The sequence below is a fragment of the Mesoplodon bidens genome, assembly GCF_964165515.1.
Source record: "Mesoplodon bidens genome assembly, chromosome: 2".
In the NCBI taxonomy this organism is placed as follows: domain Eukaryota; kingdom Metazoa; phylum Chordata; class Mammalia; order Artiodactyla; family Ziphiidae; genus Mesoplodon; species Mesoplodon bidens.
Window position 1 is genome coordinate 174,280,052 of NC_138177.1, and position 24,538 is coordinate 174,304,589.

At 59.9% G+C, this 24,538-nt stretch overlaps 1 protein-coding gene across 4 annotated transcripts; it reads left to right on the forward strand.

Moving 5' to 3' along the window:
• Window positions 1–585: 585 nt before the first annotated feature.
• ATP13A2 (ATPase cation transporting 13A2) lies at window positions 586–22,542 on the forward strand. 4 transcript variants are annotated; one of them, XM_081225290.1, is made up of 29 exons: window positions 586–762; window positions 7,564–7,658; window positions 7,790–7,972; window positions 8,291–8,349; window positions 8,521–8,635; window positions 8,891–8,970; window positions 10,522–10,599; window positions 10,783–10,852; window positions 11,736–11,870; window positions 11,959–12,025; window positions 12,250–12,381; window positions 12,969–13,124; window positions 13,640–13,750; window positions 13,835–13,881; window positions 13,970–14,158; window positions 15,647–15,853; window positions 16,361–16,456; window positions 16,544–16,703; window positions 16,822–16,942; window positions 17,080–17,204; window positions 17,932–18,092; window positions 18,215–18,331; window positions 18,434–18,513; window positions 19,027–19,179; window positions 19,270–19,366; window positions 20,226–20,449; window positions 20,537–20,688; window positions 21,991–22,160; window positions 22,251–22,542. In XM_081225290.1, the coding sequence occupies exons 1-29, from the start codon at window positions 753–755 to the stop codon at window positions 22,383–22,385; spliced, it is 3,525 nt and encodes a 1,174-aa protein (XP_081081416.1). In that variant the 5' UTR covers window positions 586–752; the 3' UTR covers window positions 22,386–22,542. The 4 variants fall into 4 exon arrangements, with proteins under 4 accessions (XP_081081416.1, XP_081081418.1, XP_081081417.1 ...); XM_081225292.1 differs by having other exon boundaries at window positions 11,763–11,870; XM_081225291.1 differs by having other exon boundaries at window positions 8,894–8,970.
• The last annotated feature ends 1,996 nt before the right edge of the window (window positions 22,543–24,538 follow it).

Below are 24,538 nucleotides of genomic sequence, written 5' to 3' on the forward strand. Positions count from 1 at the left end.
ACCAGCTTGAACCAGCCATGCATTGTACTTCACGGCGTGGGTGGGGGCTTGTCTTACCTGTTTCTAAGTGTCACACTACTGGGTATGTGTGCATTGTCTCTAAGTATCACCTCTGTGTGTGAATCTGTGTGTTGTGTCTGTGTCCTGGGAGTCTAGACTCTGTGTGTGTGTATCTATGTGTGTGTCCGAGGTTGTTGTGTACCTGTGTGCTTGTGTACCAAAGCTGTCCTGTTTCCCTGAGTGTCCTGCTTTTGTGTGCGTGTCTGAGAATTGTGTATCTCTGGGTCGCAACTCTCACTTTATGCAAATGTGAGGAGTGGGAGGGGCGTTGTGTACTTGTGTTTGTGCATCTAAGGGCTATTTCTCTGAGTGTGTGTCTATGTGTTCATGTGTCTGAGGGCTGTCCTGTCGGATTCCCTGAGTGTCCTCCTCTCTATGAGTCGGTCTGTCCCAGGGCGGTCGCGTTGTCTCTCGGCGCCCCGCCCCTGCGTGCGCGTTGGGAGCGGCCTCAGACTACAAATCCCGGCAGCCCCCGCGGCGCGCGGGCGGACGTGGGGCCGCAGAGGGCGGGGCGGGGCTTGGCGGTGCGCAGAGCCTGACTGCGGCATCTTCGCCGCCGCTCCAGCCGCCGGGTCCTGCAGGTGTCCCGGGCCGCCCAGCCCCGCAGCGCCCCGCGTCCCCGGCCTTCCGCCTCGGCCCCGACCGCGGGGCATCGCGACTCCCGGGCCCGGCGATGAGCGCGAGGAGCCGCCATGAGCGCAGGTGAGCGCGCAACCCCAGCCGACAGGAACCGGGCGCGGTCCCCGGACCGCCCGTCGTCGCATCTGTCGTGGGGGGACACCCCCACCCCGGGGGCGCGGGCCGAGGGAGCGGCCCCCGGGACATCCCCGCGCCCGTGCCCTCCCCCTTCCCAGAGAGGCCAGGAGCCCGGGGATGGCACCGCGCAGAGCCGTCCGCTCCGCTCCTTCCTAAAGCCCTGGGAGACGAAGCGCCTGGCGCCGCCGTGCAAAAGGATAATCCGGGGGCCGCGGTGGCGGGGCGCGGGGAAGTGTCCCGGTGCAGTGACGGATGGCCAGGTGGGGGAAGAGACGTGGAGGCTGCTGCATCCAGGGCCTCTGAGCGGTTGTTCCTCTTGGCTGAATGAATGAATGGGGTTGGAGAAGCCAAGGCTCCTGAGTCCCTGGATCCGAGTGCCCTGGGGCACAAATGCACTCCTGATCCCCTGAGTCAGGCCCCCAGAGCAAGCCTGTTAGCACGCCGGTCCAGGGACCACACCCTCCATATTACCTGTCCCAGGCTCTGTGTCTGGAGGCCACCCTTTCCAGAGTCTAATTCTACCTGCTGCAAATGGTGCCAGTAGACCTCTCTTGTTTAGAAGGGTCTCATTTCCACGTGGGTCACTCAGAGCCTAGACCTCAGCCAAGGGCCACCAACGCTTGAGCATCCTCTCTGCAGCTGCAGACCCTTCATCCAGGTCTCTCCCTCCGGTCTCCCACCTTACTCCCCCACCCCCCAACTCTAGGGTGCACCCAGGGTGAGGAAGGGGAAAGGCTGAGGAAATATGGTCCCTGGACTCCAGATCCAAAGATCAGGGAGCTCCTGGCAGATTATCCCTCACACTCAGCCTGGCCCAGGAGAGGAGCTTCTGGCCACAGGAGAAGCACAGCAAGGGAGAAGGCAGCAGTGCTGCCCTGGGCCTCTGCCAGGTCATCAGCAGGAAACCGATGCTTCCGCAGGAAACAAGAGGTTCCCAAATGGCTTTGACGCCAGCCCCTCCGCTCTGCAGTGCTCGTGGCATTGCCCCAGGGCCGGGGAGTCAGACTAGGTTCAAGTCTAATCTTGACCACTCAGAGCTGTGTGACTTTGGACATGTTAGTCAACCTCTGTGCCTCATTTTATTTTATTTTATTTTAATTTATTTTAATTTATTTATTTAGGCTGCGTTGGGTCTTTGTTGCTGCGCACGGGCTTTCTCTGGTTGTGGCGAGCGGGGGCTACTCTTCGTTGCGGTGCACGGTTCTCTCATTGCGGTGGCTTCTCTTGTTGCAGAGCACGGGCTCTAGGCGCACGGGCTTCAGTAGTCGCAGCACGTGGGCTCAGTAGTTGTGGCTCGCAGGCTCTAGAGCACAGGCTGAGTAGTTGTGGCGCACGGGCTTAGTTGCTCCGCGGCATGTGGGATCTTCCCGGACCAGGGCTTGAACCCGTGTCCCCTGCATCGGCAGGCGGATTCTTAACCACTGCACCACCAGGGAAGCCCCTCTGTGCCTCATTTTAAATGGGAATCCTAATCCATACTTTTGGAGAGGTGGCTGTGAGGATGAACTGAGAGGAATGTGTTCATTTAGACCCACTCATCTTCAGCTTCTCCCCTTGCAAGCTGTGTGACCCCGGGCAAGGGATTTTGAAGCTGTGTTCCTCAGTTTCCCCCACTATAAAATAGTCCCTCCCTCAGAGGGTTACACGTGAAGATCAGTCGCTGTTATTCAGGAGAGCAATGCAGTCAGTGATTTGTGAAAGTATTCTCATCCCAAGCAGCTGGCCTGAGCTGGTGGTACCGGAAGAGATCAGACACTGCTCCGACCTTCCTGTGCCATCCCTGGGGAGACTGCAATGCGAATAGAGATAAACAAGCCCTTCTGAGTGTTTTGACAGATGTTCTGCAAGATGTTGCTGGGAGACTAGAGTGTTCCACAGATGTGACTTCCTCCTTCAAGCTCCCTTCCCCCTTCCCCAGGTTGACGGGGAGAGCATCCTTGTGAAACGATGGGTGTGTGAGAGACACAAGGAAGAACTTCCAGAGGCAACATTGTTTAGGTCCTGGGGGAAGTGATCCAGTGAGGGCAGCTCCAGATGGTCTCTGGCAGGACCCTTCAAGAAGAGGCTTGTTCCTCTGTTCCTCCCAGCCGACCCGGAGGCAGGAGATGGACACAGTGATTCCTGCACCATTGCTTCCATGCTCTGTTATGTCAGTGAGGTGTACAACCTTCATTCACCGGTTCATTCATTCAATAAATGGTTCCTGGGCTTCCCTGGTGGCGCAGTGGTTGAGAGTCCGCCTGCCGATGCAGGGGACACGGGTTCGTGCCCCGGTCCGGGAAGATCCCACATGCCGCGGAGCGGCTGGGCCCGTGAGCCATGGCCACTGAGCCTGCGCGTCCGGAGCCTGTGCTCCGCAACGGGAGAGGCCACAACAGTGAGAGGCCCGCGTACCGCAAAACATAAAAAATAAAAATATAAAAATAAAAGGTTCCTGAGTCCCAGCCACATGCCGGGCACTGTGAGCAGGAGGGCGATGACACCTATGCAAGCCTGATGTGTTGGTGTCAGTGGGTGGGGGTGAGGTGGGCAGAGAGGATTTTGGAGCAAGGCCCCTTCCAGCTGCGAGACAAATTGGTGGGCACACTGCCTCTCTCAAGGCTCAGTTTTCTCATCTGTAAAATGGGATAAGTTGCTTGATTGCTGCAGGAGGAAAGCAGATGGGCAGGAGCAAAGTGGCCCACGTTGGGTCAGTGCCGTGTGCTGCAGTCACGCCCCCAGCACAGCTGCTGGCCTGACGGTTTGAAGGCCTGGGGAAGATCTGTTGAGTGCACCCAGGGGAGCAGTGGCACAGCTGTGGGTTTTCAGACAGGGCAGTGGGAATGTAGAGGGGAGCCTGAGAAATGGGTCAGAGCGGAAGCCACACCTCCTTGGCAGGGGAGCCAGCAGTGCCCGCCTGTACAGGCCATGCTTCAGGAACTTCAAACACCCCATGTGCCAGCTACTTTGGGGTTATGATCCTAGAGATGGGAAACGGAAGCCTGGAGAGGCTGAGTCATTTGTGAGAGAGCCAGGAGCACAGTTACTGACGGGGACGACAGCGATGGCGCTGGTAGTGCCGTGGTTAAGAGCGTGGACCCTACAGCCGCACTGCCTGGATCCACGTCCCACCGCGTCCTGGCTGTGTGGCCTTTGGGCAGCTTACTTCACCTCTCTGGGCCTCAGTTTCCTAATCTGTAAAATAGGGATAAAAGTAGTCCCCACTTCACAGTGGTGAGGAATGAATGAATCGATGTGTGTAAAGCCCTTGAACAGTGCCTGGCCTGTGTCAGCCCCTGATAGCCCTGAGGTACTCTTTTTGTTGTTGTTGTTTTTTGGCCGCACCGAGGGCTTGCGGGGGATCTTAGTTCCCCAACCAGGGATCGAACCCATGCTCCCTGCAGTGGAAGCCCGAAGTTCTAACCACTGGACCACCAGGGAAGTCCCCCCTAAGGTGCTCTTTTTCTTACACCCCAGAAACCGCCCGAGAAGAGCCCTAAAGGGGGTGAAACTACCCGCCCTGACCCACTCAAGGAGCAGGTCTCCAGGGCTGGAGAGGGGCTTTGGCAAGAAGGAGAGCTGGGACTGTGGCCTTTGGAGGAGGGACAAGAAAAGGGCTGTGGCTTGTCGGTGGCCAAGGACCTGAGAACCCAGGTTGCCAGACCGGGTCAGTTGCCCTGAATGCCTGTTGTTCTGCCCCCCAAGACAGGATCCAGGGCGAGCCTCCCCCGGCCCCTGCACAGCACACACACACCAGAGAGCAGAAGGGCCTCGGCTGTTGTCTGCGGGCTGTTGTCAGGAAGGGAAGGAAATCATGCCCTGACAAGCCTCGCTCACAAGCTGGACTGGGCCGGGACCAGAGAGCAAAAGGGACCACCCCAGGGGACCCAGGCTGGGATCTCTGAGCCCCAGGGCAGAAGGTTGACCAGGCCTCCTGCCCTCTGGCTTTGAGACTTTACCATTGGCCAGACACCCGGATGGTTGAGAGCTACAGGCTTCGGGTGTATGTGTGGGAGCGGTGTATGTGTGTGAGTTCCCCAGAGACCAGGCCCTTTCTGGAGCTGGTGGCAGCTCCATATATTTTCTGAGTCACCCAGTGGACACGGGAGGGATTGACCGTGGGCGGGGCTTGGGTTAATTTGGGTTTTGAGTCATCTTGTTTGAAAGAGGCCTCAGGCGGCAGAGGGCATATGCCCTGTTCTCTGGAAGTGCCCACATTGGCCCCCAAAACACAAGATCTGGGCTCTGACTTCCTGGCTCCACCATTTACCAGGGGCCTTTGTGACTCTGAGCCTCGGTTCCCTCATTTGTACAAATGGGAAAAATAAGAGTCCCCTCATCGTGTTGCCAGAGGGTTAAATGAGCTAATTCGCGTGGAGGGTTAGAGCAGCTCTTGTCACCTGGGAAGTGCTTAATGGATATTGGCTGTTCTTATTATGGTAATTACCATAGTAATTACTATCACAGTCCTTATGTGGAGATATGGGGGGCTGCGATAGGACAGAACAGACTCTGCGTGGTCTGATGGGAATTAAAACCCACCCTGGGACTTCCCTTGTGGCACAGTGGTTAACAGTCTGCCTGCCGATGCAGGGGACACGGGTTTGAGCCCTGGTCCAGGAAGATCCCACGTGCTGCGGAGCAACTAAGCCCACGCGCCACAACTACTGAGCCTGCACTCTAGAGCCAGCGAGCCACAACTACTGAGCCCGTGTGCCACAACTACTGAAGCCCGTGCGCCTAGAGCCCGTGCTCCACAACAAAGAGAAGCCACCGCGATGAGAAGCCCACGTACCACAACGAAGAGTAGCCCCCGCTCGCCGCAACTAGAGAAAGCCCGTGCGCAGCAATGAAGGCCCAGTGCAGCCAAAAAAAAAAAAGAAGAAGAAGAAGAAACCCCACCCTGGAGTCAGCCTGCCTAGGATTGCATCCTGACACTACCATGTACTTTGGCTGTGTGATCTTGGGCAAGTTACTTAACCTCTCTGAGCCTAATTTTCTCTGAGCCTAATTTTCTTCTATAAAAAGGGGATAATTATTGTGCTTACATGGCAGGGTCATTGCATTAGCCATGTAAGAAGGACCAGGAGCAGAGCCCGCACATAGTGGGGCCTCGGGAAATGTTGACTATCATGGTTGCTTTGGGGCTTGGAGAAGCTGCAGAAACCCAAGTGTCTGGGGACAGAACAGCAGAGGGGCTGGGGATGTTGTGACGGGCAGCTGCTTGGGACACCCTGGGCTTATGGGATGGAACTTTCAGATCAGGCCTCTGCAGGGCTCTGGTTGGGGAGGAGGAGTAGGGAGCCCAGAAAGCCAGCAGGTTGCCCCCCACCTTCCCTGCTTTCCCATCCCCCTTAGTGAACTTCTCCAGAGGTTCCTGGGAAACATGCAGATGCTCAGCACTGCTGCCATTGTGCCAGCAGGTCTGGGAGGGGCCCAGGCATCTTCATGTCTAACAGGCTCCCCAAGAGGTGCAGGGAGCACAGTTAGAGAAACCCTGACAGAGGCCATGAGCCCCACCCCGTCCCGGGCCCCAGAACACCCACTGTCTGCTTGCTCTGCTAGGACTGCAGCACTACAGCAGGGGAGGCAGAAGAAAAAAAAGAGTTTCTACAGTAGAGATGCCCACTGGTCTTCCCTGAGCCACAGTTTACCCATCTGTAAAATGGGGGTGATAGTGGGCCCTTCCTCACAGAAGGAACCTGTCAGCTGTTCAGCTGGGCCCTGGCACATAGCAGCTTCTCTCCTTGAGCCTTGGGGGCTTGCTCAGCTCACCCCTCCTCTCCAGCCCACCCCCAGTGACTGGGTTCTTCCTTCCTCCTCCCCCCATTTCACCTTCAGAGTGAAGCTGCCCCTTTCATGGCTGCCCTGACATTTTATCAGTCCAGACTCGACTTCTCAGCATCTCCTCACTGCCAGGCCTGTGCTGGGCACGAAGGTTGAAAAAGGATGAGCAGGGACTTCCCTGGTGGTGCAGTGGTTAAGAATCCGCCTGCCAACTCAGGAACACAGGTTCAATGCCTGGTCCGGGAAGATCCCACATGCCGTGGAGCAACTAAGCCCATATGCCACAACTACTGAGCCTGCGCTCTAGAGCCCGCATGCCACTACTCCTGAGCCCACATACCACAACTACTGAAGCCCACATGCTCTAGGGACCACATGCCACAACTACTGAGCCCGCATGTTGCAACTACTGAAGCCCGCCTGCCTAGAGCCTGTGCTCTGCAACAAGAAAAGCTACCGCAATGAGAAGCCCGCGCACCGCAACGAAGAGTAGCCCCCGCCTGCCGCAGCTAGAGAAAGCCCGCGTGCAGCAAAGACCCAACGCAGCCAAAAATAAATTTTTGAAAATATAATAAATTAAAAATAAATAAATAAATAAAAATGACGTCTAAAAAAAGGAAAAAGGATGAGCAGCCCTGTCCCTGCCCTCAGAGTGGAGACCAGATGGAAAGCGGGACACAGAGCTCCCAGGAAGCTAATAGCTGGATGTGTGGGGGGGGTGCTCTTGAAGCTTAAAGTGCTCAACAGGCCCCGTCCCCCGACTCTGGGCCCACATGGAGTCAGAAATCGCCAGACGCGCAAGGAAACAAGGTACTACGGGTGAGGACCAACAGGACAGCCCGGTAACAGACCCGTGAAGACTCGAGTTACTGGATTTATCAGACCAGATTTATAAAATGACTGTGCGTAAGTCGTGGTTAAAGAAAGAGGGAGGAGCCCCCCCAACCCCCCCCAAATGACATTTCTCCCTTCTGTCCACAGACAGCAGCCCGCTCGTGGGCAACACGCCCGCCGGTTATGGGACCCTGACGATAGAGACATCTATAGATCCCCTCAGCTCCTCAGTTTCATCCGTGGTACGTGGGCAGGGGAGGGACAGGGGCAACTCCAGGTGGGGGTGATACCCAGGCCCACCCAGATACCCTGGCATCCTCCTCCAGCCCCCGCCCGCCCCACCACCTTGGCCTGCTCTCGCCTATGTCCACAGAGGCTCAGCGGCTACTGTGGCAGTCCATGGAGGGTCATCGGCTATCACATGGTGGTCTGGATGATGGCGGGGATCCCTCTGCTGCTCTTCCGATGGAAGCCCGTGTGGCGGGTGCGGCTGCGGCTCCAGCCGTGCAGCCTGGCCCGCGCCGAAACCCTCGTTATCGAAATAAGAGACAAAGAGGTGAGAGACGGGAGCAGGGGGCGAGCCTGGAGCTGGAGAGGGGTGGCGGTGGCTCAGGGTTGCGGGGTGGAGGATGCTCGGGTTCTCAGCCCAACCTGGCCGCTGACATTCTGTGGGACCTTACACAGGTGCTTCTCCTCCCTGGGCCTCAGCTTTCCCATCTGAGCAGTGGGCAGACGGGACGGGGTGGGTGATTCCCGAGGAGGTCACCTCTATCCTTGATCCCTGCCTCCTCCAGCAGGGGCCACCTGGCTGTCGGGTGGGGCCAGGGAGGGGAGGGGTCTCTTGCAGGACTGAGTCCACACCTCCGTGTTCCAGGATAGTTCGTGGCAGCTCTATACTGTCCAGGTGCAGACTGAGGCCATCAGCAAAGACAGGTGAGGCAGCCCCATCGCCCCTTCCCAGGAGCCCCTGCTCCCCCTGCCCTCCCCCCACGAAGGCTCTGATCCCGGGGCCTCCCATCCGAGAGAGGGAAGGTGGCTCTGTGGGGATGGGAAGGTGCTGGGGCAGCTCCCAGGGCTCCACGGTAACCCCACCCCCGTCCCCAGCCTGGAGCTGCCCCCACAGACCCAGGCGGAGGACGGCCGGAGCCAGGCAGCTGTGGGGACACTACCAGAGGGGACATGGAAGGACACCGCCCAGCTCCACAGGACCGAAGAGGCAGTAAGTGGACAGCTGGGTTCTGGACAGGCCCTTGCCTGTCTCTGGGCCTCAGTTTCACACCCTGTACAATGGGGACTGGACTCCAGCTGTCCTCCGGACACCTCTGGTTCTCTTGTCCCGAGCGTGCAGGATGCTGGCCGATCACCTTTTACCCCTCCACGCCTCTCCCGCCTCTTCCCTGTGCCCTCGCCCTGCCGCCCCCCCCCCACTCCTCCTGGGGCCGCCCCCAGCCCACCTCTCCTCTCTCCCACCCAGCAGCGGACGCTGCGTTACTACCTCTTCCGGGGCCAGCGCTATGTCTGGATCGAGACCCAGCAGGCCTTCTGCCGCGTCAGGTAGGGGTCAGGGCCGGCGCCGCTACACCACGCCCACGGCGGGTGCTGCATTGGGCAGAGAAGGTGGCCCAGCCTGGACTCCCCTCTCAGCTCTGTGCCTTGGCCCCCTCAAATCGCTGAGCCTGTCTGTAAATAGCTCATGAAGGGAATCCCGGCCTCCTAGGGTTGTTTCGAGGGTAAAGTATATTACTGTCATGTAAGGCTTGGCACGGCCCCTGGCCTGAGGTGGCAACACGGCTGTGAATCAGACCGTAAGCTCTGGACTTGGACCTTCCGTTTGGCGTCTTGTACCGGCTCTGCCACCTACTAAGTGCTCGATAAATACGAGCTCAGTTTATGTCTTAGTTTGAGCCCCGAGAAGCAGACCTCAAGACGAGGATTCAAGTGCAGGGAATCTGTTTGCAAGGTGATGCCAGGAGACGTAGGGGAGGTGAGGCCGGGAAGAGAAGGCAGCCGGTGGAGGGGGCTTGACGTGGGCACCTGGAGCACGGTCCCTTGGGGATCCCTTTGAGCTAGTGTAGAGCACGCACCTCAGGGTGCCCTCACCCAAGGAGTGAGGAAACCAGGGGGTACGTACCCATCACCTTCCTACCGTTACCGGTTGCGGAATACATGAACTCTTGCACAACTTCGGCCTTCCTAGCTCACGGGCAGACCATGCTTATGCAGCCAGGAGAAGCCCTCAAGCCAGGACAGGTGTTTCCAGTAAGAGGCTGCACCGCACAGACGTGAATTCCAAGGGGGTGTGGGGAGGGCACCAACAGCCTCTGCTACATGAGAGGAATAGCAAAACTCACTGACGTGGGACTTCCCTGGTGGCACAGTGGTTAAGAATCCGCCTGCCAATGGAGGGGACACAGGTTCGATCCCTGGTCCGGGAAGATCCCACATGCTGCAGAGCAGCTAAGCCCGTGCGCCACAACTACTGAGCCTGCGCTCTAGAGCCCGTGAGCCACAACTACTGAAGCCCCGCATGCCTAGAGCCCATGCTCCGCAACAAGAGAAGCCACTGCAATGAGAAGCCCGTGCACTGCAACGAAGAGTAGCCCCCGCTCGCTGCAACTATAGAAAAGCCCACACACAGCATCGAAGACCCAACGCAGCCAAAAAAAAAAAAAAAAAATCGCTGACCTTTGTCCCCTAGTAAGTGCCAGGAGCCATCCAAGCACTTAGCAAAACATCTCATTTAATCCACCCGTAGCCCTGTGAGGGAGATGCTGTCAGCGTCTCCATCTTGCAGATGAGAAGTCTGAGGCCCAGAGAGGTTAAGTGACTTACCTAAGAAGGCATCATTGTAAAGAAAGCTCTAAATGTCACTAAAAAATAGCGGCTGTTGTCATTGTTAAGTATTATCATTATCTCTCATCGTTTTTCCTGGGTGAGATGGTTTGGGGCCCGATCAGAGGAACAGAAGGAAAAAGTTAGGCCCAGAGTTCGTGAGGGACCTAGCTTTCTCCCGGCAGCTCGGTGTGGCAGAGGTGGGCCAGGAGGGGTGGGGGGTGCGGAGCTCAGACCCCACCACCCACATGAGTGCCCACCCTGTCCTCCCAGCCTGTTGGACCACGGCCGCACCTGTGACGACCTCCACTGCTCCAGCACCGGCCTCAGCCTCCAGGACCAAACCGTGAGGTGGGTGCTGCCCTGAGAGCTGGGGTCCCCTCTCTTGCCCCCCTGGGTGTGGCCTTCTTCCAGTCACCTGCCTTCTCTGGGCCTCAGTTTCCCCAGCTGGAAAGTAGGGAGCTCCGTCACCACTAGAGCGTCCAGCTGCCACAGCCCCTCCATCTGATGGCCCTGCCGCTTTTCCTCTTACAGGAAGACCATCTATGGCCCCAACGTGATCAGTGTACCAGTCAAGTCCTATCCCCAGCTGCTGGTGGACGAGGTAGGGCTGTCCCTGGGCCCCGCCCCAGCTCTGGCCTGAGCTGGCTGTGTGACCTGGGCCAGGGGCTTGCCCTCTCTGGGCCACCCTTACAGAGGCAGATTCTACCAGCTGTCCTCTTCTCCGTGGTGGAGAGCTGTCTCAGAACCAGACCCAGTCATCTCAGGGAGAGGAACTGGAAGTTCTGGTCCAGGCTGGGGCTGGGGATTAGAGGCCAAGAGACAAACCCACACAGCCTGGGCTCCTGCTGTGTGCCAAGCGCCAGGCTCCAGAGTCTGGGTCCTTTCCGTGCATTACCCACTTTCACGCTCCAACAGCCTCATGGTAGGGACATTCCGTTCACACATGAGGAACCGGAGCTACAGGCGGAGGACGTGGCATGGCCAGGGTCACATGGGGACAGGGAAGCCAGTGACCTGGACACACCGAGAGTACACTGCTAACATCCCAGCCCTCTGAGCCAGGGGCAGACACCTGTGAGACAGAGAGGAGGCCTTGGAGTCTGGCGTGATGTAAACTCTAGTCGTCCACTTGGGAGCTGTGTGGTTTTAGGCAAGTGACTTAACCCTTCTGTGCCTCAGTTTCCTCAGCTGTAAAATGAAGCTGATGGTAGCATCTGCCTTGTGGAGTTGTCCTCACCATCGTATGACATTTAGATGATGTGCTTAGCAGGGGCCTGGCGTGTAAACACCCGTGTGTCCTCTTTAGAGCAAAGAAGCTGGTGGCTCAAGGCACAGCTGGACAGGACTGACCAGGAGACAGGCCTGGCTTTAGTCCTTTGGCAACTGCCAGGCCCTCTGCTTCCGTGGGCACAGGAGGCCCAGCCTGTGGCTGGGCTGCCCTGGGGGACCTGGGCCCTGACGCTGCCTCCCCGCCCCTCCCCCAGGCACTGAACCCCTACTATGGGTTCCAGGCCTTCAGCATCGGGCTGTGGCTGGCTGACTACTACTACTGGTATGCCCTGTGCATCTTCCTCATCTCCATCGTCTCCATCTGCGTGTCGATATACAAGACCAGAAAGGTGTGCGGTGTGAGGTGGATGGGACAGGGCAGGCGGTGTCCGAGGGGACCTCCACCCACCCACTCCCTGCTTGTCCCCCTGCCCACAGCAAAGCCAGACTCTGAGGGACATGGTCCAGCTGTCTGTACGGGTGTGCGTGTGCCGGCCTGGGGGAGGTGAGAGGCTGGGGGAGGGAGGGAGGCTGGGGGAGGTGAGAGCTGGGGGAGGGAGGGAGGCTGGGGGAGGTAAGAAATGGGGTGGAAGGGAGGCTGGGGGAGGTGAGAGGCTGGGGGAGGGAGGGAGGCTGGGGGAGGGAGAGAGGCTAGGGGAGAGACGAAGGCTGGGGGAGGCAGTGGGGGAGTCCCCTCCAGGCTATACTGAGGCCCCTGCTTGCCCGAAGAGGAGGAATGGGTCGACTCCAGTGAGCTCGTGCCGGGAGACTGCCTGGTGCTTCCCCAGGAGGGTGGGCTGATGCCCTGCGATGCTGCCCTGGTGGCTGGCGAGTGCGTGGTCAATGAGAGCTCTCTGACAGGTCAGTGCCTGCCCCTGGCCAGCAGCCCCCCATCCCCCCTGCCGGGCCACCGAGCCTCTCTGCCTTGTGTCAGAACTTTTAGATGGAGTTCTCTTTTCCCTTTGCTCAGGTAACAGTCCCAGCCTCAGTGGGTCCTACCCCTGCAGATGCTGGGTGAGGCACTGCTACTCTTTGCCAGGCAGTGAGCTCAGGGCTTTACAAAGGTTAAGCCCTCTCGTGTCAATATCTTATTTGAACTATAAAAGTAACGCAGCTTGTTACAAAATAATTCCAACAGAAGGAGAACACCGGCCCCCCACCCTGGCCCCCGACTCTGCCCATGCTGTATGCTCACAACTCTTTCTGGCTCCCCTGAGAGAGGGTTCCTGGGAACTGGCTGCACACATCCCAGGATTGTCTCACTGTGTCTGTGTCTTTTGCCCTCTCTGAGCCTCAGTATACCTCTCTGTAAAATGGGGGCAGTGATTTCTTCACACATAGTTACAAGCGTTAAATGAGACCTGGGGCTTCCGTAACAGTTCTAGGTATAAGGCTTGATCTTGTTCGTGGGAGGGACCAGCGTGGGCCTCATACCACATCCCTCCCAGGGGAGAGCGTTCCAGTGCTGAAGACGGCCCTGCCGGAGGGACCGGTGCCCTACTTCCCAGAGACCCACCCGCGGCACACGCTCTTCTGTGGGACCCTCATCTTGCAGGCCCGGGCCTTTGTAGGGCCCCACGTCCTGGCAGTGGTGACCCAGACAGGTAACGAGTCTGGGAAGCGGGGAGGGATGCTGGGCCCAGCACCTAGAGGAGAGGTGACACATAGCCCGGCAGGACCCACCTCTACCACTGCCCTGCTGTGCGGCTCAGGCACGTCCCACCCCTACTTAGGATTGGCTGGAGTGGGCAGGGACGTGGTAAGAAGGAAGGAGCCCACCCCTTAGGAAGAGAGCAGTGCTGTACATTTCCAGCAGGCCCCTGCCACGTGTGAAAGGGACCCAGTGTGTCACCAGATTTGACATTTTTCAGCGAAAGCCACACATCTGGATTTTAAGTGAAACCACCCAGTTTGTATATGGTACTACTAATTCCTTATTTACTAAGCTTATGAAGGCTGGGCAAGGCCTGTGGTCATCCCGTGTGACCGCCAGACTGGGTGATTGCTGACCCCAGGAGCATCATGCCTTGCAACCCCAGAGGTGTGGATGGTGTGGGGGAGGGGTGGAGTCATCCTGACCCTCAGCTTCCCCTGCCTCGGTCTCCCCATCTCCTCCCAGGGTTCTGCACGGCTAAAGGGGCCCTGGTGAGCTCCATCCTGCATCCCCGGCCCATCAACTTCAAGTTCTATAAACACAGCGTGAAGTTTGTGGCTGCCCTCTCTGTCCTGGGTGAGTGGCCCCCTGCACCCCACTGTGCCAGTGGCCCCCGGAGCCCCGTGCCCAGTCCCGCTGAGCCCCTTGCTGTCTCCTCAGCTCTCCTCGGCACCATCTACAGCATCTTCATCCTCCACCGCAACCAGGTAAGCCTTGGGGGCCGGGCGGGGGCTGCCACTGGGGGCCCAGGGCCCACCCGGCCTGGCCCTTGGCATTCACAGTGCCCCCTGCCAGGTGCCTCTGGACGAGATCGTGATCCGGGCTCTGGACCTGGTGACGGTGGCAGTGCCGCCCGCCCTGCCTGCTGCCATGACTGTGTGCACGCTCTACGCCCAGAACCGGCTGCGGAGCCGGGGCGTCTTCTGCATCCACCCGATGCGCATCAACCTGGGGGGCAAGCTCCGGCTGGTGTGTTTCGACAAGGTGGGGGCCGTGGGGTGGGGGACACGGCCAGGCCCCCCACACCCACATCCCTCATTCAGCAATGTTGACTGAGGGCTTGCTGAGCCCAGAGCCCCGCCGCCTGCCCGTGCACCCCTGCTGTGAACACTGGCCACCGCCAGGCCCTGTCCTGGGATGGAAACACTCAGAGGCACCCTCTACCCCCAGCTCCCACCTGCATCAAGCTCACAGTCTGGAGCATGAAATGTCTAAAATCATTTAATTTGTTTGTTTGAGAACCATTGAGGGCCTACTGGGTACCCAGGGCTGCTGTCCACACTGGGGATCCAGCAGTGACCCACACAGAGATGTCCCCACCACCATAATGAGTGAACCAGGGACCACAGAGCTGCACATGGTGATGGGTTCTAGGGAGGAAACAAATGGGGTACGTGATGGGTGGTACAGGGGGGTCACTCCCTTAGAGGGCAGTCAGGGAAGGTCCTTGGTGACCTCTGAGGGGTGGACCACACTGAGAGGAGAGCAGGGCTGGCAAGGTGGAGGGGGAGAAGTAGAGTGGCTCCTGGCTCCTTGGAGGAACAGACCAGTGTGCCTGGGGCTCGGGGAACAGTAGGGATGGGGGGCAAGATGAAGCGGGCAGAGCCCTGATCCATCAGAGGCTGGCGGGCCCTCGTGAGTTTTGTTCTTTTGGGGGGGAACCCAGCTCTGGTTTATTAGAAAAGGTGTGAGCACACCTGCACCGATAGGAGCAGCCCTACCCCCCCCCGCCCCCCGCCCCACACCCGCGCCTCCCCCACCCTGGGCTGTAGTGCCTCTCAGGGCACCGCCTCGAGTGGCCGGGACAGCAGGGTCTCCAAGCCCTGGCTGCTCCCCACCCCAGCTCCCTGATAGATTTATTGCACTTAAGAAAAAGAAAGCTCTCTGATCCTCTGATCTCCCCCACCCACCCCAGCCCAGGCCCTCACCCCGCCTGGGGCTGCTCTACAAATTCCAACCAGCACCATCACTCACTGCCCCTCCTTTCAGTTATTTAAACTGAAAGGGTGGAGCATGACCATCTTCGAAGAGCTCCCAGGCTAGCGAAGGGGCCAGATGTGTAACTGAGCCATTGGAATGTGTTATGGGAAAGGCAGGCATCCGTTCACTCATTCATTCACTCATTCATTCATTCATTACACTGAGAGCTGTACATGGCCAGGCCCTCTTCCTGGTACCACAGTGAACAAATGATGGAGTAGTAAAGAGGCCATGGGTGGGAGCCCCGAGCCAGCACTACCTGACCCAACTGTAGGGTTAAAGAAGAAGACTTCCTGGGGGAAATGATGCCAGACCAAGAAACACTGCGGGTTGGGGAGGGCAGCCTGGCAGAGGGACCTGCTTGAGCAAAGGTCCAGCTCTGGCTCCTGGGGTTCCCATGGGCCCCGCCTGGCCAGGGGTGTGGGCGCCCACCGCAGCGGGGCACAGCTCACCCCAGGACTCATCACTGGCCCGCCCGCTTGCCCCCTGCAGACAGGCACACTCACAGAGGACGGCTTGGACGTGATGGGTGTGGTGCCCCTGAAGGGGCAGGAGTTCCTGCCGCTGGTCCCAGAGCCCCGCCGCCTTCCCATGGGGCCCCTGCTCCGGGCACTGGCCACCTGCCACACCCTCAGCCGGCTCCGGGACACCCCAGTGGGTGACCCCATGGACCTCAAGATGGTGGAATCTACTGGCTGGGTGAGGAGGCCGAGCAGGTCCGCCCCCTGCCTCTGGGCAGCCGAGCCCTAACTAAGCCCACCCAGTCTTCATTCTAGGACTTCCGGGGGGCGTCTCTATCATGCCCACCACCGAGAATAACAATGGCCACGGCCTAGTGCTGAGCACCTACCCTGTGCCAGCGCTCTGCTGCACGGGCCTCATCTCATGTACTGCTCCCCATAGCCCCAGGGAGGTAGCTTAAAACCTGCTTCACGAAGGAAACTGAGGCTGAGGGAGATTTGGAATTACTTGTCCAAGGTCACCCAGCGGCTTGTAAATGGCAAAGCCAGAGTTTGAACTTGGGTCCTCCCAACTCCAAAGCGCGCGTTCTTGACTTCTGTTCTATCCAGTCTCCCATGAAGGAAGTCCTCCATGAGTTTAACTTGAGTCTCTCCCACTACCTCTCTCCATGGGCCAAGGATTGGCTGCCCCAGGCCAAGCCTGCACCCGGCCCCTTGATGCCAGTGTTCTCTGCCTGCCTCCCAGGTCCTGGAGGAGGGACCAGCTACAGACTCGACCTTTGGGACGCAGGTCTTGGCAGTGATGAAACCCCCGCTTCAGGAGCTCCACCTGCAGGGCGTGGTGAGCTGAGGGGGGTGCCTGTGGGCCGTGGGCTGGGAGGGGTGGGCTCCACAGGCCAACCCCTCAGCTGCCCCTCCAACCCTACAGGAGGAGCCCCTGGTGCCGGTCAGCATCCTCAGCCACTTCCCCTTCTCGTCGGCTCTGCAGCGCATGAGCGTGGTGGTGGCGTGGCCGGGGGCGGCTCGGCCCGAGGCCTGCGTCAAGGGCTCCCCCGAGCTGGTGGCAGGCCTCTGCGACCCCAAGACAGGTGAAGGGGGAGGGCCCCAGAGTCTGCAGGTCGGCACTGGCACGGAACTGGGTGGGCGCCCAGCCCGTGTGGCTGCCTGCACCTCCCCGTCCCAGTGACACCTGCCTCTCCTTGGCAGTGCCCACCGACTTCACCCAGATGCTGCAGAGCTACACAGCTGCTGGCTACCGCGTGGTGGCCCTCGCCAGCAAGCCACTGCCCATCGCACCCAACACGGAAGCAGCTCAGCAACTGACGAGGTGGACCCTGGGCACTGAGCCTCCGGCCTCATGTGGGCAGAGGGGGGCAGAGCCCAGGGCTGATGCCCCTGCCCAGTGGCTGGGGGACGGGTCGTGGCCACTGCATGACCTCTGACCCGGCTCTGCCCACCCTCCAGGGACACAGTGGAGTGGAAGCTGAGCCTCCTGGGGCTGCTGGTCATGCAGAATCTGCTAAAGCCACAGACGACACCTGTCATCCAGGCTCTGCGGAGGACCTGCATCCGCACCGTCATGGTGACAGGTACCAGCAGGGCCTGGGTTAGGAGGGCAGAATCTACCTCATCCCAGGCAGAGATAGGGGTACCTGGCATCCCTTCCCGGGGCATCTCTTTGGGCCCCTGCCTCAGGCCTGGTCCTTTTCAGACATTTCAGGTACCTTCACAGTCTCCCTCCTGAGTGATAATTGTCACCCCAGTTGACAGATGAGGAAAGTGAGGCTCAGAGGCGTAGAGTGACTTCCAAAGAGTCTGGGGCTGGTGTTGGACAGCCTGGGTTCCAGCTCAGCTGCTGGTGACCTCTCCCCAAGTTGCAGTTTCCAACTCTGAGAAATGGGGGAAGTTAGGTCAGCCTCAAAGGTTGTGACAATTTCATGGAGCAAGAAAAGAAAGATTCAGGGGACTTTCCTGTGGTCCAGTGGTAAAGACTCCTCACTTCCAGTGCAGGGGGCATGGGTTCAATCCCTGGTCAGGGGACTAAGATCCCACACGCCACATGGCATGGCCCAAAAAAAAAAAAAAAGGTATATGTAGAACTCAAACCCAGACTCCCAGTTTCTCCTAAGACCTTTGATCCCTAGTTTTATAGACAAGGAAACCCAGGTTCAGAGACACTGATACCCTGCCTGAGCTCACTCAGCCAGTCATGGCAGACAGACTCTGTCCGGCCTCAATTTTCCCATCTATACGTGTCAGGGTGAGGATGGCCCCACTCAGTAGCAGCTGGACCCTGACCTTGTCCCATACCCCCAGGGGACAACCTGCAGACGGCGGTCACCGTGGCCCAGGGCTGCGGCATGGTGGGCCCCCAGGAGCGCCTGGTCATCATCCACGCCAACCCCCCTGAGCGGGGCCAGCCTGCCTCCCTCGAGCTTCTGCCAGTGGAGTCCTCTGCAGCCGTGAACGGGGCTCAGGTGAGGCTGACCCTGAGTTCCGCCACAGACCCCACCCAGGACCCCACCCCTGGGTCAGCTGTCCCGGGCCCCAGCTCTCAGGGTGGGCAGGGGGAGCTCAGCGGAGCTTCCCGGGCCCCCAGGATCCTGACCAGGCCGCAAGCTACACCATGGAGCCAGACCCCCGATCCAGCCACCTGGCCCTCAGCGGGTCCACCTTTGGTGTCCTTATGAAGCACTTCCCCAAGCTGCTGCCCAAGGTAGGGCTGCCCCCGGGCCTCCCTGGTCGCCCCACACCTCGCCATGCTCTTCTCCCTCCTCTTGGCTGCCTCAGCCCCTCCCCTGTCTCCCTGTGCTCCCAGGTCCTGGTCCAGGGCACCGTCTTTGCCCGCATGGCTCCCGAGCAGAAGACAGAGCTGGTGTGTGAACTGCAGAAGCTTCAGTGAGTGCCTATGTGGGAGGGGCCTGCGGGGGCCTAGCTGGCCCATATGTCCCTGCTTCCCACCCCAGGCGTTCAGGAGCCATCAGCCTCAGAGAGCCCAGCAGGCACCCCCGGGTCTGTCATGCTGACATGACACCGCCCTCAGTAGCTGCAGGGGACTTGTTCTGAGAGTCCCTGCAGATGCCAACGTCCACAGGTGCCCGAGTCCCTTATGTAAAATGACGTCGTACAGTCGGCTCTCTGTATCCATGGAAACAGACCCCGTAGATACGGAACCTGTGGATACAGACCCTGTGGCTACTGTAATTGCACCTATTTACTGAGCACCTACTGCGTACCACTTACTGAGCATTTCCCAGGCACCCAGCGGGCAGTCGGGATGCAGCCATCCCCGTGTTCTGCCAGCCAGCCAGCCCAGGAGGTGGGTGGGCCATTTCGCAGCTGAGGAGGGCCCTCCTGGGCTCAGAGCCAGCACGTGAGTCCGGGCCACGCCTGCCCTCCCCTCTCCGACAGGTACTGTGTGGGCATGTGTGGGGATGGCGCCAACGACTGCGGGGCCCTGAAGGCGGCTGACGTGGGCATCTCGCTGTCCCAGGCCGAGGCCTCAGTGGTCTCGCCCTTCACCTCAAGCGTGGCCAGCATTGAGTGTGTGCCCATGGTCATCAGGTGAGGCGGGCAGGGGCCTGGTGGGGGGCGGGGTCTCGGCAGGGCCCGTCAGCCGGCCTGGGCCCCCTCATGCCCATACCCACTCCCCAGGGAAGGTCGTTGTTCCCTGGACACGTCGTTCAGCGTCTTCAAGTACATGGCCCTGTACAGCCTGACCCAGTTCATCTCTGTCCTGATCCTCTACACGGTGAGTATCTGCAGGCCCCGTGCCGGGCCCGGGGCGAGGACCTCAGCAGCGTGGTAAGGAGCCCGGCAGGCTCTGGAGTCGACAGCGTGGCCTCAAGTCCTGCTCCAGCCGCGTGGCTTAGGCGCCCTGGAGCCTCGGCAGTGAGGCTTGTCTGAGCTGATGAAAGCACTGAGCACCTGGTGCACAGTAGGTCCTCAGAGACGGGGGCAGCTGTCCTGTGCTATAGCGTTTCATCCCTGTCCTCTGGGAGTTCCCCATCTGCAGGGGGTCCTGAGGCAGAGGCCGGGCAGGGGTGAAGGAGGCAGAGGCAGGAGCGGGACACCCGAGGCCTCAGCCCCTTTCCCATGAATCCGCCCACTCCCCGCTCGCCGTAACTCAGACCTCGACTGTGCCTCCGGCCTCCTGTCCAAAGGGTATCACCCACTCCTCTGCTCAGAGCACACGTTGCTCGCCCCCACTGGAAGCACGTGACGCCATGGGGCACTGCAGGCCTTGTGCCAGCTTTTGTCCCTGTGTCCACCTTAAACCTGAGGGCAGGAACTGCGTATCCTCCAGAAACCTTGGGGCTCCACAAGGCAGACCTCAGCCTCCCTCTCAGGCTGGTAGTTCTCATCAGATTTAGGCCTCCCCAGGTCAGCGGGGATGCCTTCTCCCTCAGACGGGGAGAGGGGCTTCCTGAAGGCAGGGCCGTGTCTCCTTCATCAGATTGGGAGTTCCCAGAGGCAGGAGGGTGCTGTCTGCCCATCAAGTTGCAGGGCAAGAAAACACCTTCCCCATCAGACTCCTTAAGGGCAGGGCTGGTGCCTGCCCCATCAGACTAGGAGCTATCCTCCCCTCCGGCCTCCCTCCCTGCCGCTAGGTCAACACCAACCTGGGCGATGTGCAGTTCCTGGTCATCGACCTGGTCATCACCACCACGGTGGCGGTGCTCATGAGCCGCACGGGGCCGGCGCTGGCCCTGGGTCAGGCGCGGCCACCAGGGGCCCTGCTCAGCGTGCCTGTGCTCAGCAGCCTGCTGCTACAGGTGGCCCTGGTGGCCAGCGTGCAGCTGGGGGGCTACTTCCTGACCGTGGCCCAGCCCTGGTGAGTAGCGGGGAGCTCGCCCCAGATCCCACCCATGCCCTGTCCTCCTCGCCCTCGCTCCCTGACTCCCAGTCCCTGTGCCCCCAGGTTCGTGCCTCTGAACAGGACGGTACCCGCGCCAGACAACCTGCCCAACTATGAGAACACCGTGGTCTTCTGTCTGTCCAGCTTCCAGTACCTCATCCTGGCCATGGCCGTGTCCAAGGGGGCGCCCTTCCGCCGGCCGCTCTACACCAATGGTGCCGCTGTGCTGGGGGTGGGATGTGCTGGGTGGGGGTAATGGAGGGAGGGGGGGATGTGATGGAGGGAGGGGGGATGTGATGGAGGGAGGGGGGATGAGGTGGAGGGAAGGGGGATGAAATGGAGGGAGGAGGGATGAGAGAGAGGGAGGGGGGATGAGATGGAGGGGGGGATGTGATGGAGGGAGGGGATGAGGTGGAGGGAGGGGGATGAGGTGGAGGGAGGGGGATGTGATGGAGGGAGGGGGATGTGATGGAGGGAGGGGGATGTGATGGAGGGAGGGGGATGAGGTGGAGGGAAGGGGGATGAGATGGAGGGAGGGGGATGTGATGGAGGGAGGGGGGATGAGATGGAGGGAGGGGGATGAGGTGGAGGGAGGGGATGAGGTGGAGGGAGGGGGATGAGGTGGAGGGAGGGGGATGTGATGGAGGGAGGGGGATGTGATGGAGGGAGGGGGATGAGGTGGAGGGAGGGGGATGAGGTGGAGGGAAGGGGGATGAAATGGAGGGGGATGTGATGGAGGGAGGGGGGATGAGATGGAGGGAGGGGGGATGAGATGGAGGGAAGGGGGATGAGGTGGAGGGAGGGGGATGAAATGGAGGGAGGGGGATGTGATGGAGGGAGGGGGGATGAGATGGAGGGGGGGATGTGATGGAGGGAGGGGATGAGGTGGAGGGAGGGGGATGAGGTGGAGGGAGGGGGATGTGATGGAGGGAGGGTGATGTGATGGAGGGAGGGGGATGTGATGGAGGGAGGGGGGATGAGATGGAGGGAAGGGGGATGAGGTGGAGGGAGGAGGGATGAGGTGGAGGGAGGGGGATGCGATGGAGGGAGGGGGGATGTGATGGAGGGAGGGGGGATGAGATGGAGGGAAGGGGGATGAGGTGGAGGGAGGGGGATGAAATGGAGGGAGGGGGGATGAGATGGAGGGAAGGGGGATGAGGTGGAGGGAGGGGGGATGAGATGGAGGGGGGGATGTGATGGAGGGAGGGGATGAGGTGGAGGGAGGGGGATGAGGTGGAGGGAGGAGGGATGAGGTGGAGGGATGGGGATGCGATGGAGGGAGGGGGGATGCGATGGAGGGAGGGGGGATGAGATGGAGGGAAGGGGGATGAGGTGGAGGGAGGGGGATGAGGTGGAGGGGGGATGAGGTGGAGGGAGGGGGGATGAGATGGGGGATGCGATGGAGGGAGGGGGGATGTGATGGAGGGAAGGGCTGTGGGGCTGGTGCCTGTGGGGTCCCGTCGGGCATGGGTGTCAGTGTGTGGGGCTCCCTGGCTGACGGACTCCCCCACCCCCAGTGCCCTTCCTGGTGGCCCTGGTGCTCTTGGGCTCCGTCCTGGTGGGCCTCCTCCTGGACCCTGGCTTCCTGCAGGGGCTGCTGGCGCTGAGGAGCATTGCCAACACCTACTTCAAGCTGCTGCTGCTGGGCCTGGTCGCCTTCAACTTTGTGGGGGCCTTCATGCTGGAGGTGGGGCCTGCCCCGCGTTGGGGTGCGAGGGGGCTCTGGGGGTGGGACTCAGCCACAGCTGCCCCCCTGCGCCCTCCCTGTCCCCGGCAGAGCGTGCTGGACCAGTGCCTCCCAGGCTGCCTGCGGTGGCTCCGGCCCAAGCGGGCCTCCAAGAAGCGCTTCAAGCAACTGGAGCGGGAGCTGGCCGAGCAGCCCTGGCCACCAGCCGCCGGGCCCGGGAGGTAGCGCAGGCCCGCCGGCCGGCACCCTAAACACTGGATCTCCCTGCTTCTGAGCCACCACCCAGGACCCGTCTCCAGAGACACCACTGCCATTGCTCCTGCAGCCCTGAGGTTGGCGGTTGTCACACTCATGTCCCACGTCTGCCCGGCCCAGCCTTCCCTGCCCCCGCCTGGGGAGATGCTAACTATCCTTGTCCCCCACTTCGGACGCCCCATGTAGAGACAGCGGCCACTACCCGCACTCAGAGCCGCTGTCAGTGTAGCAAATAAAGTCATAATATTTTCCTGCCTCGGCCTGCCTGATGCCACTGACCTGGGTGCCCCTGGCACATGTCTGCTCCCGGCATCCCCTGATTTTTCAGATCGTGTTGGACAACTCCCCTCTCTGAGCCTCCGTTTCCTCATCCGACAGTCGTATCTCCAGGTTGAGCACATGCCCGGCGCTCCATTCAGTATTTTATAGGCATCATCATTTAATCCTTATAACTGTGGAGTACTGCCCCCGCCTTTTTAATTTATATTTTTGGCCGCACCGCATGGCTTGCAGGAGCTTAGTTCCCCGACCAGGGATCAAACCCGGGCCTGTGGCAGTGAAAGCACTGAGTCTTAACCACTGGACTGCCAGGGAATTCCCAGTCCCCCTTTTACAGATATGGAAACTGAGGCTTAGAGGTCACGCAGGTAGTCAGAGCTGGGACCAGATTGCTTTGACTCCAGAGTCCACACTCTTAACCGTCCTACCCTCCTGCAGGGGCAGGAGAGAATGGGCTTGACTCAGACAAGTGCCAGCACCTACAAGGCATTTAACTGGGGCAGTTCCCTGCTTTCCCCACCTCCCGCATCCTGGGATACATTTATGGTTCAGTTCTTCCCTCAGATGCAATCCAGGCTCTGAGTCCACGTTTCCCAGCCAGAACCACGTGCGCCATCCCCCGGGGAAGGGTGGGTGCTTCTGACCTCATCCCACCAGTGGGACCCTCGCCAAGCCCTGCTCTGGAGATGCAGCTCCGTCATCTGGTCCATCTGTGCTGGGCAGGGGACAACAGGAAAGAAAAGCCCCCGCCAACCTCATTACTGGAAGCTAGCACCACCTCCAGCCCACCCTCGTAGGAGCTCAGCGAATGTTGAATCAAACTGAGGACAAGGATGGGGGGCGTGAAGAGGTAACCTGTGACACCAGGCGCATCCACAGACCCTCTGCACTGGGCACTGAGTCATCAGACAGCAATGGTTCAGGGTGGCAGATGCTGTTCAAAGGGAGGTTGGAGGACGTGGCGAGGCCTGGGTTTGAATCCCACCTCTACCCCTAGCTGATTATTCGTGCATTTGTTGGGCAGTCATGTGCCAGGCACAAGGGCTACAGCGGTGAACAAAAAACATGACCTCTGCCTGGGTGCAGCTTATAACGTGTTGTGAGAGGCGAGCGGGGAAGGAGCCAATCTCCGAGAGCACTGGGAGAAGAGTCCCCACACCTGCTGCTCCCTCCCCGGATAGCTGCCACCTGTGCTTGGGTCCTTAGAGCCAGAGGAGTGGGTAGAAGCAGCAGAGGATCTGGGAGCCAGGACACTAGAGGTGGCAGCTTTGGGGCTTCAGTTTCCCCTTTTTGTCAAGCGTAGGGGACAGCAGTTCTGCCAGGCGGTTTCCTCTCCTACACTAGTGGGCAGCAGTGAAGGGCTGAGGAAGGGCAGAGAGGGCCGGGCTGGCCCCCGGGGCCCATAGTGCTCCAAGTGACCAAAATCCCTGCTATTCTGCCATAGACACTGGAGTGGGGAGCGGGGTTGGGTGGCAGATAGTTATTCATTCATCCATTCACTCGACAGACCAGCACTGGGGAACAAACGATGCATGGGACATGGTCAGTCCCTGCCTAACAGGATTCAGTGTCTAAGGGACAAGCAGCCTAAGGGGAGGCCAGGAGACCTGAAGGTGAGGGCCTGAATCAAGGGGCATCTTGATCCCCCTCCCAGCCTGAGCCCCCTGCCCCAGGCCTAGATTCCCGTGACCAGGCAGGACAGCCCCAGGGGCAGGAGACCAGCAACCCCACACCCGGCCAGCCTCCCAGGAGAATCCACTGTACATTCATTTATTCATTCCACAAATGTTTACTGAACAGCTGCTCTGGGCCTGGCACTGTGCCTAGTGAGCAAAAACTGAGGA